General features: G+C 36.8%; 1 protein-coding gene across 2 annotated transcripts; it reads left to right on the forward strand.

Moving 5' to 3' along the window:
• Positions 1-469: 469 nt before the first annotated feature.
• Positions 470-12,522, forward strand: lhfpl2b (LHFPL tetraspan subfamily member 2b). 2 transcript variants are annotated; one of them, XM_058375610.1, is made up of 3 exons: positions 470-625; positions 5,889-6,505; positions 11,137-12,522. In XM_058375610.1, the coding sequence occupies exons 2-3, from the start codon at positions 6,097-6,099 to the stop codon at positions 11,391-11,393; spliced, it is 666 nt and encodes a 221-aa protein (XP_058231593.1). In that variant the 5' UTR covers positions 470-625; positions 5,889-6,096; the 3' UTR covers positions 11,394-12,522. The 2 variants fall into 2 exon arrangements, with proteins under 2 accessions (XP_058231593.1, XP_058231594.1); XM_058375611.1 differs by lacking the exon at positions 470-625 and adding an exon at positions 719-1,002.
• Positions 12,523-16,049: the final 3,527 nt, after the last annotated feature.

The raw sequence follows: 16,049 nt of genomic DNA on the forward strand, positions 1-16,049 counted from the left end.
GAATGAATGAATGAATGAATGAATGACCAGTTCAATTCAAGGTGCTTTGATGGAATAATACACTTGTGTTTTAAATCTAGGTTATAGTGTGTGTGTGTGTGTGTGTGTGTGTGTGTGAGAGAGAGAGAGTGAGACAGACAGACAGAGAAGGTAAAGCAAATGAAAGAGAGCAAGATAGAGGAGTAAGTAGTGGAGACAGCATAAAGACAGAATAAGAGAGAGGAAGGATGGAAAAAGAGATGATTACTGTAATAAACGAAGAAATAAAACAGCAGAGGAAAAAAACAGGGGGTGAAATCTAAATAGATAGAAAGAGTCAATTAAAAAGCGTAGGAGAATATGTAGAAATAAAGGAGACTGAAATAGAGAGTGAACACACCGAGCAAGAAGAAAAAAAGTGAGAAGGAGAAGAAAAAATGAAGGGTGGGAAGGAAGACAAAAGAGACGGAAAAAGGAGAACAGAGACAGATGAAAGTGTGCGTGTGTGTGTGTGTGTGTGTGTGTGTGAGAGAGAGAGAGAGAGAGAGAGAGAGGAAGATCCTGTTGAAGACTTCCTGAATGGGCCACAATGCCGGAGTGGACAGGAACAACAGCGGGAGAAGAATGAGACTTCACCAACACACAGGTCAGCTTTAGCTTCTTTCTTCTTCAAAACTGCACAACATTCCTCCATTTTCATTACCTGCACTTCATGTACAGACGCATTTGGCTCGCATTTCCTTTCTTTTTTTCCCCCCACCAATTCCAGGTCGTAAAAATCATAAGTGCCGCCACACAAAGAAGTAGTTTGGTGTTGCCTCCGTGATCCGTTACATTTTCCGTTATCACGCTAAAGGCTAAAGTGGGCTTTGGACCGGGGGACTGATTGAATCATTTTGGCTTAAACGGAGTGCAGATCTGTGTTTCCGAGCAGCGATGAGTTTCAGAGAAATCTCCGGAAGGAGAAGGATCATCGTGGATGGTGGTTGATTGAAGATGAATTGAAAGAAGGCTGTGAAAGGGGTATGGATAAACTTTCGCCAAAAAAAAGCCGTCGTCTACTTACTAAAAAAAACCCTGGAAGTACCTTTTGGTAGTAACTGTAATGAGATAGCAGAGACAGAAGATATGTGTGTATAGATCTGTAACTTTTACCTCTGTTCTTCTGTTCACGGGTATGTGAAATAATAGTATGATACTCTGTACTAAACGGTGTATAAGACTCCTGCAGTGAAATAGTATGAAACCTCCCGGACTACACAGTGTATATCCTCCTGCAGGGAAATTGTACAAAAGCTACTATACTAAGTGGACAACCGTTTAAACACACATTTATATAATAGTAGTAAATACCATTGAACTATTGAATAAAAACAATAAGAAAGGAAAGAAAAAGGAAGAACCCTACCTACCTTACTACATGCTGTATAGCTTACCGTACTATAGCGTGTATAACTTAAACTGTATACCATTATTAATAGCGTGTAGTTTACCGTACTATAGAGTGTATAACTTATACTGTATATCATATAGTATACCATTATTAATAGCGTGTAGTTTACTGTACTATAAAGTGTATAAACTATACCATGTAGTGTATAGCTTAAACATAATATATAGTGTATAACTAATAAGAAACATACTATAAAAATTGTATAGTATGCCATTCTAAGTAGCGTGTAGTTTGCCGTACTATACAGTGTAAAGCTTACCTTAATTCATAGTGTAGGGTTTACCGTACTATTTGGTGTATAGCTTAACTTAATACATTTTGTATAGTTTACCGTACTATTTAGTGTATAGCTTACTATAATGCATAATGTATACTTTACCGTGCTATTTAGTGTATAGCTTACCTTAAAACATAGAGTATACTTTACCGTACTATTTAGTGTATAGCTTACCTTAATACATAGTGTGTAGTTTACGCTATTTAGTGTATAGCTTACCTTAATACACAGAGTATACTTTACCGTCCTATTTAGTGTATAGCTTATCTTAATACATAGTGCGTAGTTTACCGTGCTATTTAGTGTATAGCTTACCTTAAAACATAGAGTATACTTTACCGTACTATTTAGTGTATAGCTTACCTTAATACATAGTGCGTAGTTTACCGTGCTATTTAGTGTATAGCTTACCTTAAAACATATAGTATACTTTACCGTCCTATTTAGTGTATAGCTTACCTTAATACATAGTGTGTAGTTTACCGTGCTATTTAGTGTATAGCTTACCTTAAAACATATAGTATACTTTACCGTCCTATTTAGTGTATAGCTTACCTTAATACATAGTGTGTAGTTTACCGTTCTATTTAGTGTATAGCTTACCTTAAAACATATAGTATACTTTACCGTCCTATTTAGTGTATAGCTTACCTTAATACATAGTGTGTAGTTTACCGTGCTATTTAGTGTATAGCTTACCTTAAAACATATAGTATACTTTACCGTCCTATTTAGTGTATAGCTTACCTTAATACATAGTGTGTAGTTTACCGTTCTATTTAGTGTATAGCTTACCTTAATACATAGAGTATACTTTACCGTTCTATTTAGTGGATAGCTTACCTTAATGCATAGTGTGTAATTTACCGTGCTATTTAGTGTATAGCTTACCTTAATACATAGAGTATACTTTACTGTACTATTTAGTGTAAAGCTTACCTTAATACAGAGTGTGTAGTTTACCGTACTATTTAGTGTATAGCTTACTTCAATACATAGTGTATAGTTTACCGTACTATACAACGTACAGCTTACCTTAATACATATTGTATAGTTTGCCATACTATTTAGTGTACAGCTTACCTTAATACATAGTGTAGGGTTTACCATACTATACAGTGTATAGCTTACTATACTGTAAATTGTATAACTAATCAGATACATACTATAAACAATGTATAGTATGCCATTCTTAATAGCATGTTGTGTACCATACCTTTTAGTGTATAGCTTACTATACTATAAAGTGTATAACTAATCAGATACATACTATAAACAGTGTATAGTATGCCATTCTTAATAGCGTGCAGTGTACCAATACTATTTAGTGTATAGCTTACCTTAATACATAGTGTAGGGTTTACCGTACTATACAGTGTATAGCTTACTATACTATAAAGTGTATAACTAATCAGAAACATACTATAAACCGTGTATAGTATGCCATTCTAAATAGCGTGCAGTGCACCATACTATTTAGTGTATAGCTTACCTTAATACATAGTGTATAGCTTACTGTACTATTTAGTGAATAGCTTAACTTAATACATAGCGTATAGTTTACTGTACAAAACTCTGTATATTCAACTACACTAAATAATGTATAGTTTATTATACTATATAGTGAATTGTTTACTGTACAATTACATACCGTACTTTAAGGTGTAGCGCTTAGCATACAATATAGTGTATAGCTGATCATAATCAATAGTGTATATCTTACTATATTAATAGTGTATAGGTTACTATCCTAAAGAGTGCATAGTGAATTGTGGTAAAATACTATGAAACCTATTGTACTAAATAGAATATAGCCAAGCACTGAAACACTATAAAAATAATAAGATTAAAAAAATAGTATGTGCTACTAGTGTACTAAATTGTATTCAACCTTATACTAGTGCCACTTGTAACCTATCCAATAGATGTGCATGTGGATTTTTTACATCTTAAAAAAAAAAAAGAAAAATTCTTGTCCATCTGTAACACCATCCATTAATGGCAAGTTAGCCCCAAGTGCTAGTCAGCTTTAGTATATTAACTTCTCAAATTACCTGAATGTTTTATTCTTGTCTTTGTTCAAGGATATGCAGTGGTTAAAGCAGTCCAATGTGGAGCTGCAGAAAGCCATGCGAGTGTTCTGCTAGAATGCTGACCAAGGAGTTTGGGATATTAAATAATGAGACTGGGTTTGGACTTCATTCTTTATTTGGCTCAGATCACTTTAAAAAAAAAAGATGCATTCAGGGATAACTTTTTAATTACATATGGTTTTGATTTTATACACGGACTTCATTGGAGTAGGCCAAACCAATACCCGTTGTCCTCGGAATATCATGCCTATCGTGTGTTTAGAAACTGTAGGATGTTTGCTTTGTAATATCAAAAAATATTATTAATAATATTCAGAGAGAGAAGCAAGGACGCATTCCTGTATGTGTGTGACCAGTCTCTGAGGCAACATTTCATCTGTTTGACTTTGAAGCAACATCTGTGGCTCTTTGATCCACATCACTGGGGGTCCGAGAGTCTGATCATCCATGTTTGAGGTCCATGCTGGGACCACGGCATGAGACGCCATTGTCTCTACGCCTCTCAGCAACTCCTGGCCTGTGAAATTCCTCTCTGATGTCTCTTGAGAATCAGAGGCGCTCTTGCCTGCGTGCCTTTTATTGCAGGGAAGTCATGCGCTCTGATTAGATTAGATTGCTCTTGAGCAAATCTTCCTTGTGTGATTTCTGCTGTGGACACATGCGCCTGTCTAGGTAAATAGGATCACAGCATGACTGTATATAATTGCTGTAAATAGGTTTCTCATATAGACAGCAGATGGGGATCATTTTTTTAGGGGACAGTATGAGCCGATGTGTGGTTCTGGACAAATGAGACCTGTGCTTCAAATACTATATGTTTAAGTCATTTTATTGAAGTGAATCAAATCCAAAGAATTGACATAGACAGGATTTAGCACTTTGACACAAGCCTTCTTTCATGAAATCAGCTTACTAGACTCATTTTGAAAAGAATAAAGGTGAAAATATACATTGATACCATGGAAGTTAAAGAAGAGCATTTGGCACAAATTATTTATTAAATCTGTTACTTACATATCCAGGGAATATATATGGCATACTTTACACCAAGATATACCAAAAATGTTCAATGAAAGTTACAAGGTTCTATGTGCTTTGGGTTTAAGTAAGGTTAAGGTCTTTACGACTTATTGCCTTAGAGATATCAGATAAAATGTTATACTTCTTATGCTTTTGTATTACATCCTTTGATTACTAAATTTGTCAGCGTAATTTCAGAGAATAAAAAAGCGTATAATATTTAAATCCATTTAATCCACTGTGTATTTATGTCTGTTGTCATTGTTGATACGGAAAATATATCTGTGATAGCAAACCTCTGTTTACTGTCATATTATGTGTAGTCTACTTCCATTTTGTTTGGAAGAAACTATGACTCAAGCAAAGGTTTAAATTCCATGTTGTAGCATTTTGTGGTTTGGGATGATTGTATTATGACTACCTAGGCACAATTTTGTTCCTTGCGTTGGTTTTCCCTGAGCTTGCCTGCACAAGCTTTAAGCTATGTGTCTGTTACACAGTTGCCCTGTCAGTGCTTATCTCAATCTGCTTAACGCTCCGAACTTCCTTTGATGATTTGTCTAGGAACTATCTTAGTTCAAATATTTCTCTCAGTGCTTCCTTTCCAAAGCTATAGTGACTTTGGAGAAATACAAACAGACTCAGAAAACCCCCATAATATCTCTGATCCCATCTGGTCCAAATTTCCGTAGACAATAGTGTTACAAGGCATACCTGGCATGATACCAGTGGGAGTATTGACTGGGGTTTTCAAAAGCTGTGTAGAATTTATCAGAGCATTTTGACCAACCAAGAAGCCACCCGGTGGTGCAAAATTGTATTTAGAGTAGACATTATCTTCCCATTTTAGAGAAAATGAGATATAGAATTAGAGTGTGCCTATAGGATTGATTTTAGCAGGCTTGTGCCTGTTCAGACGGATTCATGCAGTCAGCGTTGCCAGATGCAGCAGCAGTGCTGAGGTCTGACATGCTGATTCGTAGCCTTCAAGCAATCTGTCAGTGCCAAAGGGAGGTCCAAACATGTAACTCCCTGGAAATGTCATTCTGTTTTCATCTGTTCGTAGGTGCCCAGTTTCTGTTCTCCCAATTGGATACGTTGAGAATGGATGAGGATTATGTTCTGCCAGACGTGGATGTCGTCCAGCATGAAAGTCTGCTTGTGAAAAGGGATCTATGAAGATAACACCACAAGTCGTCAGCTGATGCACCTCTCCAAGACTTATCTGTTAGAAACAAAAGATCAGTCTAAAGGAGCTTCATAGGATAGACAACATGTGTCACGTCATTGTAACGTGTCGGTCTATGCTTTGGACCTTGTTGAGCATTGTGGTGGCTTTTGCTGAGCTAGTGGCCATCATGAGTCCTGATTGGTTAGTAGGGGTACACCACCCTTCCCAGTCCAATGCCTCAGCTACTGGATCGCCAGAACCTAAACCACCTACGCTTGGCCTGTACAGTCGCTGCATCCGAGTGTTTCAGCACAAGACGGTTGAGTGTGGACCATATGCTGCAGACTTTACAGAGATTGCAAGTGGATTTTGGCAGGCCTCTATTATATTCCTGGTTGTTGGAATCTTCCTGCTATCCATAGTGGGCTTCCTCGCAGTCTTTAGCATGTGCTTTCAGAGTATCCTGGGGAAAAGCATCTTTAATGTCTGCGGCCTACTTCAAGGCATAGCAGGTAGGAGCATCATATTTTACACAATTTTTTATTTTATCCTGAGGAATGATGAGGAAATTCACATAGTGTATGTGTTACAGACATGTTACAGTAGTGTTACATTGGGCTTTACCAACACAGAGCCAGATATAAACATAAATATGAATGTAAATGAATAAAAGAAGAAAGAAAACAGACTGAATGTACTGTCAAAGGAGAGTAGTGTATGTAGTGTAGTGAAATGGGGTGGTGTGATGGCTAGTGGCACAAAGTGGAGTAACTGATGGTACTGTAACTGCTACGAGGCTTACATTATTGACAAATTAAAAAAAATGTCTTACACTTACTGTACAGTCTTACACTTTAACTAGTTCAGTCCTGTTATCACTTACATTATAGAAGACAGACAACACCAACCTTTCTTTTTATCTTGCTTGAAGTAATATTAATAATACAATAGCACACATATATGAGGACAAAATCCTCTAACCTTAAGACTTTTCTGTAATGTTACACATAAAGGGACTGCTTTACTTGTAATTATTATATCACTGACACTGATTATTTTCTTTTGAATTGTTAAATAACTAATTTATAAACTATATGAACAACTATAGTCAACAACTTCTGACCAATGAGATTTAAGAACAGTCTATGGGTATGAAGAGCTATATATCCATATATAGTAGAGAACATAATGTAAACTTTTATGGTTATTTCAGATATATTACACAAGCAAGAGTGCAGTTATACTGAATTATCAGCTTTACCAACCACCCTGGCGGTATCTATAACATCTATAACTATATCATGGCAGTATATAAACCAGTATATGAAGTTAGATTCCTGGAAAGTATTGTTTGCCGTGTCCAATGATGTTGTCACTAACAATACTCTAGTGACCGTTTTGAACTAATAGGTGGAAATTTACATGGCGAGCAGAAATGATGGAATAGATTCCAACAATGAACTGTCCCAGTGACGTTATAGGAAATGAAGTCACTCTTGGAACTCTTGATCAATCAAATGAGTGGATCCGAACTCTCGGTTGTATAAATAATGATCTGTTCCAGTGATTTAAAGTAAACATTCATCTATAATAAGGGTAAAATGGTAAGTCATGTTTAGTCAGGACACAAGTTTGGAATTTGGGACTCCATTGGTTTTACTTTAATGTGTTTGTGTAACGATGGCCTTTCCTGCTGAGAGATTTCAAATGAATTTTCTGCCATTTCCCTTTAAGCCAAGTTATTAAGTGGGACTACACTAGAAGGTCAGGATTTTCTGTGTACACTTACCTCCTTATCAGCTACTTTTTTTTAACTCAACCGCACAAACTGAAGTGGCTCCTTGTGTCCGATTGACCGTGAATAATCCTGCAGCTGGCTGAGTAGCATTTTAATCATTTTGTGTATCAATTCTGTGCAGTACTTTTACACATGGGCATGGTGAAGAATATTTTTTTAAACGCTGCAAAAATAAACTGGAAATTAGTAGTGTAGCAGGACTGGGGTGAGATCATTTTAAGTTGTTTGCAGTCATACCAGATGACTAAGCTTAGGGCTATAAAACAGGGGTCATCTGGTGGATTAGCTACATGCCCTCAGTATGATAAGAGATAACTCAGCGAGAGGAAAATGTCAGTCCATTTAAAACCAGAAGCATGACATAGACTGATAACACACATAGTGCTATCTTATGATAATATTCTTTAAAGCAAAATTAAAAAAAAGTTCCACAGTAGCTTCCAAACACACACACACACACACACAAATAACAAATTTACATTGTTCAGGCTTCACACTGTGAATGCAGTACCCCTAGACTTTAATACCATTTATCCTTTTAAATTTGTGTGAAAATTGTGAAAAACGTTCCATTTCTACCCTCTTTAAAACCACAATCTTTAACCATTTTTGTTTTTATTGCCATGGAGACACAACTGCTTATGTGAACTCACATATGAGCAAGCAAGTCACAGCGTTTAACTATAGTGAAAAGATTACCCTTGGGTCAAACTAAAAAATGCATCAGCTTGTTACAGGTTTTTGTTTTATGGTTTAAAATATTATACATCACGCTGAAAGGTGCTTTAAAATCGGTTACATCGCTGCTCTGACCTCATACCAGCCCCTCGAGCTGTATTTTTGCCAGTATTATATGAGATTACTGACATTTAGTCTTCTAGTTCTTCTTAGTCGCTGCATTTCAATCCCTGAGCATAAAGATACAAGTTTGGAGTGTATATTCAGGTCAGATGTTAAAGCCTCTAAGCTTACTTGAGAGCAATCCTTACATTCCTGACAGCCTCAGAGGTTCAGGCTTGCCTGGGAAGCACATAATAACGTCTTCCAGGACATCCAGGCTTATCTACTGCATTATATGAATCATGACATGGACTGATAACAAACCATGATCTGTGATTTAAATATGGCAATAAAATATGACATTATTTAAATATGACAATAAACTACTGGTGGAAACAGGAACGCTAAGGCCTCAAGAGCTTTTTAAAAGAGATCCTAGAGACTCGGGAGACGAGATCTTGCTGTGGGTGCATGCAAGTCATAAAATTGCTATCTTTTATGTCAGTGGTAAGTAAAGCATGTCAACCACATGTTGCCTGCTCCATCAGCACTGCTTCCCAACACAACCCGCAGAAACAGCACTGTATTGTTGACTATGGCAAGGTCTACCATTTGCCAGAACCACCATTCAATCTTTCTCTTTATTTCCAGTTAAGAAAGGACGGATCCAGCAGCTGTGTAACTTACTATCCTGTCTCAATCCAGCTGCTTTAATTTCAGTAATATAGAAAATGCTGATTCTCGGTTCCCTATAAGGGATTTTTTCATTTCTAAAAGGGTTTATGTGGGGACAAAAGAGCCCTGTAGTTGTGCTGAAAGCTTAGTGAAATATTTACGACGGTGGGATTGAGCAATTCCTAAACAGTCAGAAGAAAGGCTTTTGAGGCAGGACCTCGCATGCCCGATTTGATGGCAGAGTGAACGCATTATGTGGCTGAGAAAGAACGTCGACCCATTTTGCGAGCTGTAATGACAAATACTATGCTGAAAACATTTTTTACTTCACTCCTGCAAATGGTCCATGAATATTAAGACATTGAAATATTAATTACAGTATGGGCCCCTTGAGTGCAAATCCTAGCAGGATAGATGATATATGATATCACATAGGAATCCTCGAAGGAATCCAAGTGTTTATAAAGTATGGGTGAGGTCTGGGTTTATAAACATTAGTGGTAAAGTGGGAAAAGAAAAGCTTGTGGATGTAACAGTTACAGCTCCTTCACAGGGACTTATAACATGGTCTACATAGTCTAATGTTAAAAGTAAACAGATTTCAAAAACGTGTTATTTAACAAAGAAAAACATGTAATTGTGGAAATGGTGAAGTATTCTCAGAGAGGTTTATTGAACATTTATGGAAGGAATTTGGCTTGTCAGCGCATTGTAACTTTTCCACCATAGAGAAGTCTTCAGGACAGAGGACTTTTCCAGTTTTTCACTAATATAAGTTTTATATATATATTTTTTTGTCTTATTAAATTCAGTAGGGAGAAAAAAAACGCTTGGTGAGAGAACGGATGTAACCTCTAGAATATAAGTGATAACAGGAGCTAACTTCCGATGGCTTAAAAACAACTATATGTCATTCATTAAATAGATTAAAAATGGCAAACATCAGCAAATTGTTCCAGCTTTGGGCCAAATCAGACCACACTGCTGTGGATGATGTTCCTATAACAGCACACTTCATTACATACAAATGCATGAGATTTTTCCTATAGGATATTGCACAGTGTGGTTTAATATGCTGTGTTATTTTTGTGTCACTGAACTGATTATACAACAATATATATCCATCCAAGAAATCTTTAGAAATCTAAAAGAATCTAATAAAACATTATATAGCCATCATATATATCATATAGCCTTTGGCTATATAATGTTTTATATATATATATATATATATATATATATATATATATATATATATATATATATATATATATATACGTGATGAATATCTCATTCACCCTTCACTTTTATAATAAGCTCCACTCTTCTGTGAAGGCTTTCCAATAGATTTTGGAGTGAGGTTATGGGGATTTGTGTTCATTAATTCACAATAGCATTAGTGAGGTCAGGCACTGATGTTGGATGAGGATGCCTGGGGTTCAGTCAGTATTCCAGTTATCCCTAAGGTGTTCACAGGGGTTAAGTCAGAATCAGAGTTGAGTCTATAAGTTCCAGCAAAGGGAAATTATAAAGCTACAGCATACAAACATCCTAGACAACTGTGTGCTTTGAATGTTGAATGAGCCCCAATATGGGTGCGATGGTCAGGTGTCCACAAATTTAGATTGCACTATAAGAGGAGTTCCCAAACTTTTTGCAGCTAGGATTACCTTAAATTATAAAATAAATTCTACATATGTACCTAATGTACTTGCTTTGAGTTAAATCCATTAGTAAAACAGACAAATATCTAAAGTATACAAACAATAATAATTATAATAGGTTAGAATTATTAATACTGTAACTGTGACCTCAGTGGGTTCCCCAAACCCATCTCTGAAATCCACTGCCATCTATCTTTAATTAGTTAATCTTTGTTTTTCTGCCCAGGTCTGTTCCTGATGCTCGGACTGATGCTCTACCCAGCAGGCTTTGGCTGTGATAAGGTGGTCAGCTACTGTGGCCCTGAAGCGTCCCCGTATAAACCGGGCCAGTGTTCAGTGGGCTGGGCTCTCTACACAGCGATAGGAGCAACGGTGCTCACTTTCATCTGTGCCATGTTCTCCGCCCAAGCCGAGATCGCCACCTCCAGCGACAGGGTGCAAGACGAAATAGACGAAGGCAGGACGCTCGTCTGTGTGCTGTGAAACGCTGGGCGTCTACAAGAGAGACGATTCTCTCAGAGTTACTAGCTGAACGTTTACGTTGTTTTGCTGTCGCCGCTCTGCAGCGCTCGTTGATAAGGCCATGGTGTTACACAGTGCTCTCTTTGTGATAAATTTCTAAAACCTGATGATAGTTGTAATGCTAGTAATAACACCCTTTACTGCACAATTATTTCATTCTGTTTTTCTTTTCTTTTCTTTTTTTGCCAAATTCTAAATGCACAGTTACTTATAAAAAGTAGTATTTTGAAAATGTAATAGCTTGATAATATTGTAAATCATATAAAAGGTTAGAAAGGTAGGCTATGAAGTATGAGCTATGAATATAAGCAGATGCCTAGCAGCTGAATATCATACATATTAGGAACATGAATTTCACTTCAAAGTAAAAATCACAACCTGAGGAACCTTATCTGAGGTGAAGCTACCATTCTTCAGGCTTCATAACCTCAGCATCAAGGAAATCAGCATGAACAAATTTCTATGGATTCTGAATTTCACTTATTCCTGTTTATGTACTTCTATTTAGCCCAGATAATCCACTTAGAGCTCAAGGAAGCACTAATGTTTTGTACTGATTGTATCCCACAGTATTAGAAACAGAGCTACAGTTCTCTGTTCGTAAAGGTACAACAGCCATGAATGCAACATCTGCGGCACAATATGCGAGCCCATTTACTAATATTTTACTGTTTATTTCTTTTCTCTTTTTTTTCTTTCTTTTATTTTTAAAGGTATCCAGTAATTCCTGAGGTTGTCGTAGAGGGTAGGTCTAATGCTCCAGGGACAAACCGCATGTCTTTAGGTGAAACATCATTTATATTTTAGCTTCAGCTATATTTAGTTCTTTTTAGTTGTGATGGCAACAGGCAGCATATGTAGTGCAAATAAAAGAAAGCTGCATTTCATTCTTACCATTCACACACACAAGTTTATCAAACTGTTTAGTGCAGGAGCTCAATAGATCTTTCCGTGCGGTCTCATATAACTTGCTGCCTTTATTTTTTTTTCCATGTATTTGTTATATTAACAAACATATTTTGTATATTTTTTTATATCTGTCTCTGTGCTTTTAGTGAGCAGTATGAATTAAAATTTTTTGATCAAAACATATCATGTACTGTGTTGTTGTTTTTCATATCTGACTATGAAGGGTGCAAGACACAAGTGAGGAAGCAGATCAGGAAACAGGAAGCACTATATCATTGGCTTGAAGACGGAAAAGGAGGCTTCCTCGCTGTGTCCCTGATCAACACTGTTACAATAACAAAGGCTGTTGGAATTTTGCCCATACATGCAAACTATGGCTTCATGAAATGTTGTTTAGCAAACAGAACTGAGTTGAACAGTGAGAAAGAATCAGGTAGCAGCATATGCTTGAGCAGTATAAAGATAAACTGGGGAGGTGGCAGTGGGATTTGGGTAAAGTTCTGAGGTTGTGAGCAGAAATATGTTGAATGACAAAAATTACGCTAATACTTGGTCTAAATTATAAAGCACTTTAGATAAAATGTGTCTTTCATAAAAATAAAATGAAATGTCGCAAAACTCAAAAAGAAAGTACGCTCCACCCATATTCAGACGTGTAAAATGTATTCAATAATGACTTATTGTAATAGTTATGATAAGAGGGGATTGTCCTACACCCTTCTCTTATCTGACATCCAGTCTCCCACCCAGACCGCTGTGGCCTTCCCATACTGATCAGAAATGCACGACAGGCCTCTTCATCTTGCATGACCATGTAATCAATTTATAATTAGGTTTGTGGTGATTAATGCCTTCCCAATGAAGTGGCCTCTTCCCTGATGAATGTATACAGGACTTCCCACCTCAACTGCTGTCCAAACAGGCATGGCTCACTGTTTCATCTCATTAGAGCACCGTGTCCTGGTTGGAGGTAGCTGATGTTTTTTTTTTCCCCAACACATTGGTTTTTGTGCACATCAAACTTTATTACATATACTGAAACTCTCACATAGGGAAACTTAAAATGACGCACTTCGGTTCTTTGACTTGGCTCAAAGTCAATGAAGCATTTAAAGCTTTAGTTTTCTGTCTGGCACTTATAATATATATTGTATACTAATATAATAATAATAATACAGTATGCATGTGTCCATAATAGGAAGCTGAATCACTCTAAATCCTTTGCTTCATGTTAAAGTTTTTTTTTAATGTATTATTCATTCGTCCATTCATTCATCAGTAATTGGCTTAGAGTCATGGCGGATATGTGCACACACACATTTACGCCTAAAGACAATTTAGCAATCTACCTGCAAGTTTTTGGATAGTGGAAGTAAACTTGGAGGAATCCCACATGAGAAGATACTGTGTTCATCCACTGCAGCACCGTACCACCAGTGCCACTATGATTATTTCTATCAATGCAGATTCTGATGCTTGGGTTTGTGTTTAAAGACTAATTTAAAAGCTAGACAAGTGCTTGTATAAGTTTCATCAAATAGTTTGCACTCATACCTTTTACTTTTTTACACTTGTCCTATTTAAATGGTGTTTTCCTATCGAAGTCATCCATCTAGCCAACCAGTTTTTGTACTAATTATATTACACATGGTCATAAGGGAATGTGGATCTCAGGGAACTTGAGACATGAGGTGAAATATATATGGAAAATAGGACAAAAGTTAACAAGAGTCTGGATCTGAAATAAATGCAGTCAAGGGATTCACAAAAAGCAAAGCCAACAAGATACCTGGTAAACAAAGGGTTCAGAAATAGCCAATCAGAAATCATTCAGGAGTCGTACTGATAGTTTAATTAGGAATGAATATCTGTAAAACGTCTATAAAACTCAAATGTCTTTCTGCTAGTGTTGTAAATAACCCAGTGAAGTCGCCTCTGCTGTAGCATGCTGTAATGTAGTGGATATAACACTTGGAGGCGCCTGTGTCAAACTCTTCACAGCCTGTTATAAAACCTCTCCATACAAATCTTCCACACAAAAGAACAGAGGACAGTGCTCATGCAGACCAGCTCCAACCAACTGGAAACCTGCAACTGTAATGAACATTTAGGAGGCATTAGATACGATTACTTTCACATCCATTTTTAACTACACAATGAGCCACGGGAGAGTTTGCATTTGTGACACAGTTTCAAATCAGAGACTGGCTCTAACGTGTAGGTCTAACAACCCACGTGTTTGGATATTTTAACTTATTACACACGAGCAGATCTGCTATAATACCTGATATGCCTGAATTATATCTGAATAGTCTGTTGTCTCTTTTGATTTTATTTATTTACTTATTTATTTATTTGCATGTTTTATTCTGTTAAGGGCTGTTTATTTGATCGTTTTGTTTTTGACTGGTGTGTATGTGGATTTCTTTGTTTTATTCATTTTCCGTTTGTTTGCTCAGCTTTTTGTTGTTTTATTGATTTTAAGGGATGTGTTTTGTTTGTGGGTTGGTTTGTTTTTGTTGCCCTGCATTTGTTTGGATTTCTTTGTTGTTATTGTTGCTTTAATTGTTGTGTGGTGTTGTGACTGTTTTTTTTTTTTTTGTAAATCCACTTGTTTTTTGTTTGTTTGTTTGTCAAATACTTAAATTTTTATATTCCGGATATTTTGCAAAACAGAGAACAATTCAACTACAGATATTAATGTATTCATAAAAATATTTTAGATTTTTTTTTTTTTAAACGACGATGGTCAGAATTATGGCTTTAAAAAAAAAAACCCTGGAATAATAATAATAATGTAAATTCTACATCCACTGAAGAAGTCCACTAAGCCTGGTCCATGTGCACGAGCTGTAAATGTGTGGAAAAATCATTTGCTCCATTGTAAATTCAATGATATTAAAGGCCCCTAACCTGCTCCATTTACACTCTTTTGCCGTGCTCAGCGGGGCCGTCATCAGTGTGCGGCTTGCTCTTACAAAATTTACTTCCCACTTGATTTTGCATTAATGGGCCCGAATCAGAACCCGTATGAATAATCAATGGATAGTCAACAGCCGGAATGAACTCTCCCGTAGCCGAGCATGAATCTTGCTAATGGCACACATCCCCGGCTTTTAATTAGGAATAATGCTCCGCTTTGGGCACACGGGCCATCACATGGCTTGTTTGCTGCCGAATGTGAAAGGTAAACACGGAGGGGACGGGAAAAAAAAAGAAAGAAAGAAAACCCACGCGGTGTCATTTCCCTCTGGCTAATTGTTTGCGCTAATGGCTACTACATTAGCGCCTTTAAACACCTGGGCTACATCCAAATGTTCACACTACAGTACTAAATAGCATGTCAGAATAGTACGGAACCATAGGCAATGACATACTATTTAGTACGGTAATATGGCAATTTATGAAGGTTAATTAAGCGCCGTGGAGCACAGTGAAGGACGCAGAAGGTGCGCATGCGCAATTAATGCCAGTCAAGTTAACCAGTGACTGAAAGAGCACTTCAGTGTTAAACATCAGGCCAACTGCTAAAAGCCAACGCTTCAATTATCCACTTTTTTATTGGACCCGGAAGTGTAACAAATTATTGAGGCAATTTGAGAATTATCAGCCTGTGATGAGGGCATGGACATTTGCTGTAGGTTACTGTAGGTTTATATATATATATATATATATATATATATAGAGAGAGAGAGAGAGAGAGAGAGA

Source organism: Hemibagrus wyckioides, linkage group LG22 (assembly GCF_019097595.1).
Source record: "Hemibagrus wyckioides isolate EC202008001 linkage group LG22, SWU_Hwy_1.0, whole genome shotgun sequence".
NCBI classification, from domain to species: Eukaryota; Metazoa; Chordata; class Actinopteri; order Siluriformes; family Bagridae; genus Hemibagrus; species Hemibagrus wyckioides.

Coding starts and splice junctions, on each gene's coding strand:
- lhfpl2b (XM_058375610.1), top strand. CDS start 6,097: ATGTGTCACGTCATTGTAACGTGTCGGTCTATGCTTTGGACCTTGTTG. Junction 6,506..11,136: donor CCTACTTCAAGGCATAGCAG/GTAGGAGCATCA, acceptor TTTTCTGCCCAG/GTCTGTTCCTGATGCTCGGA.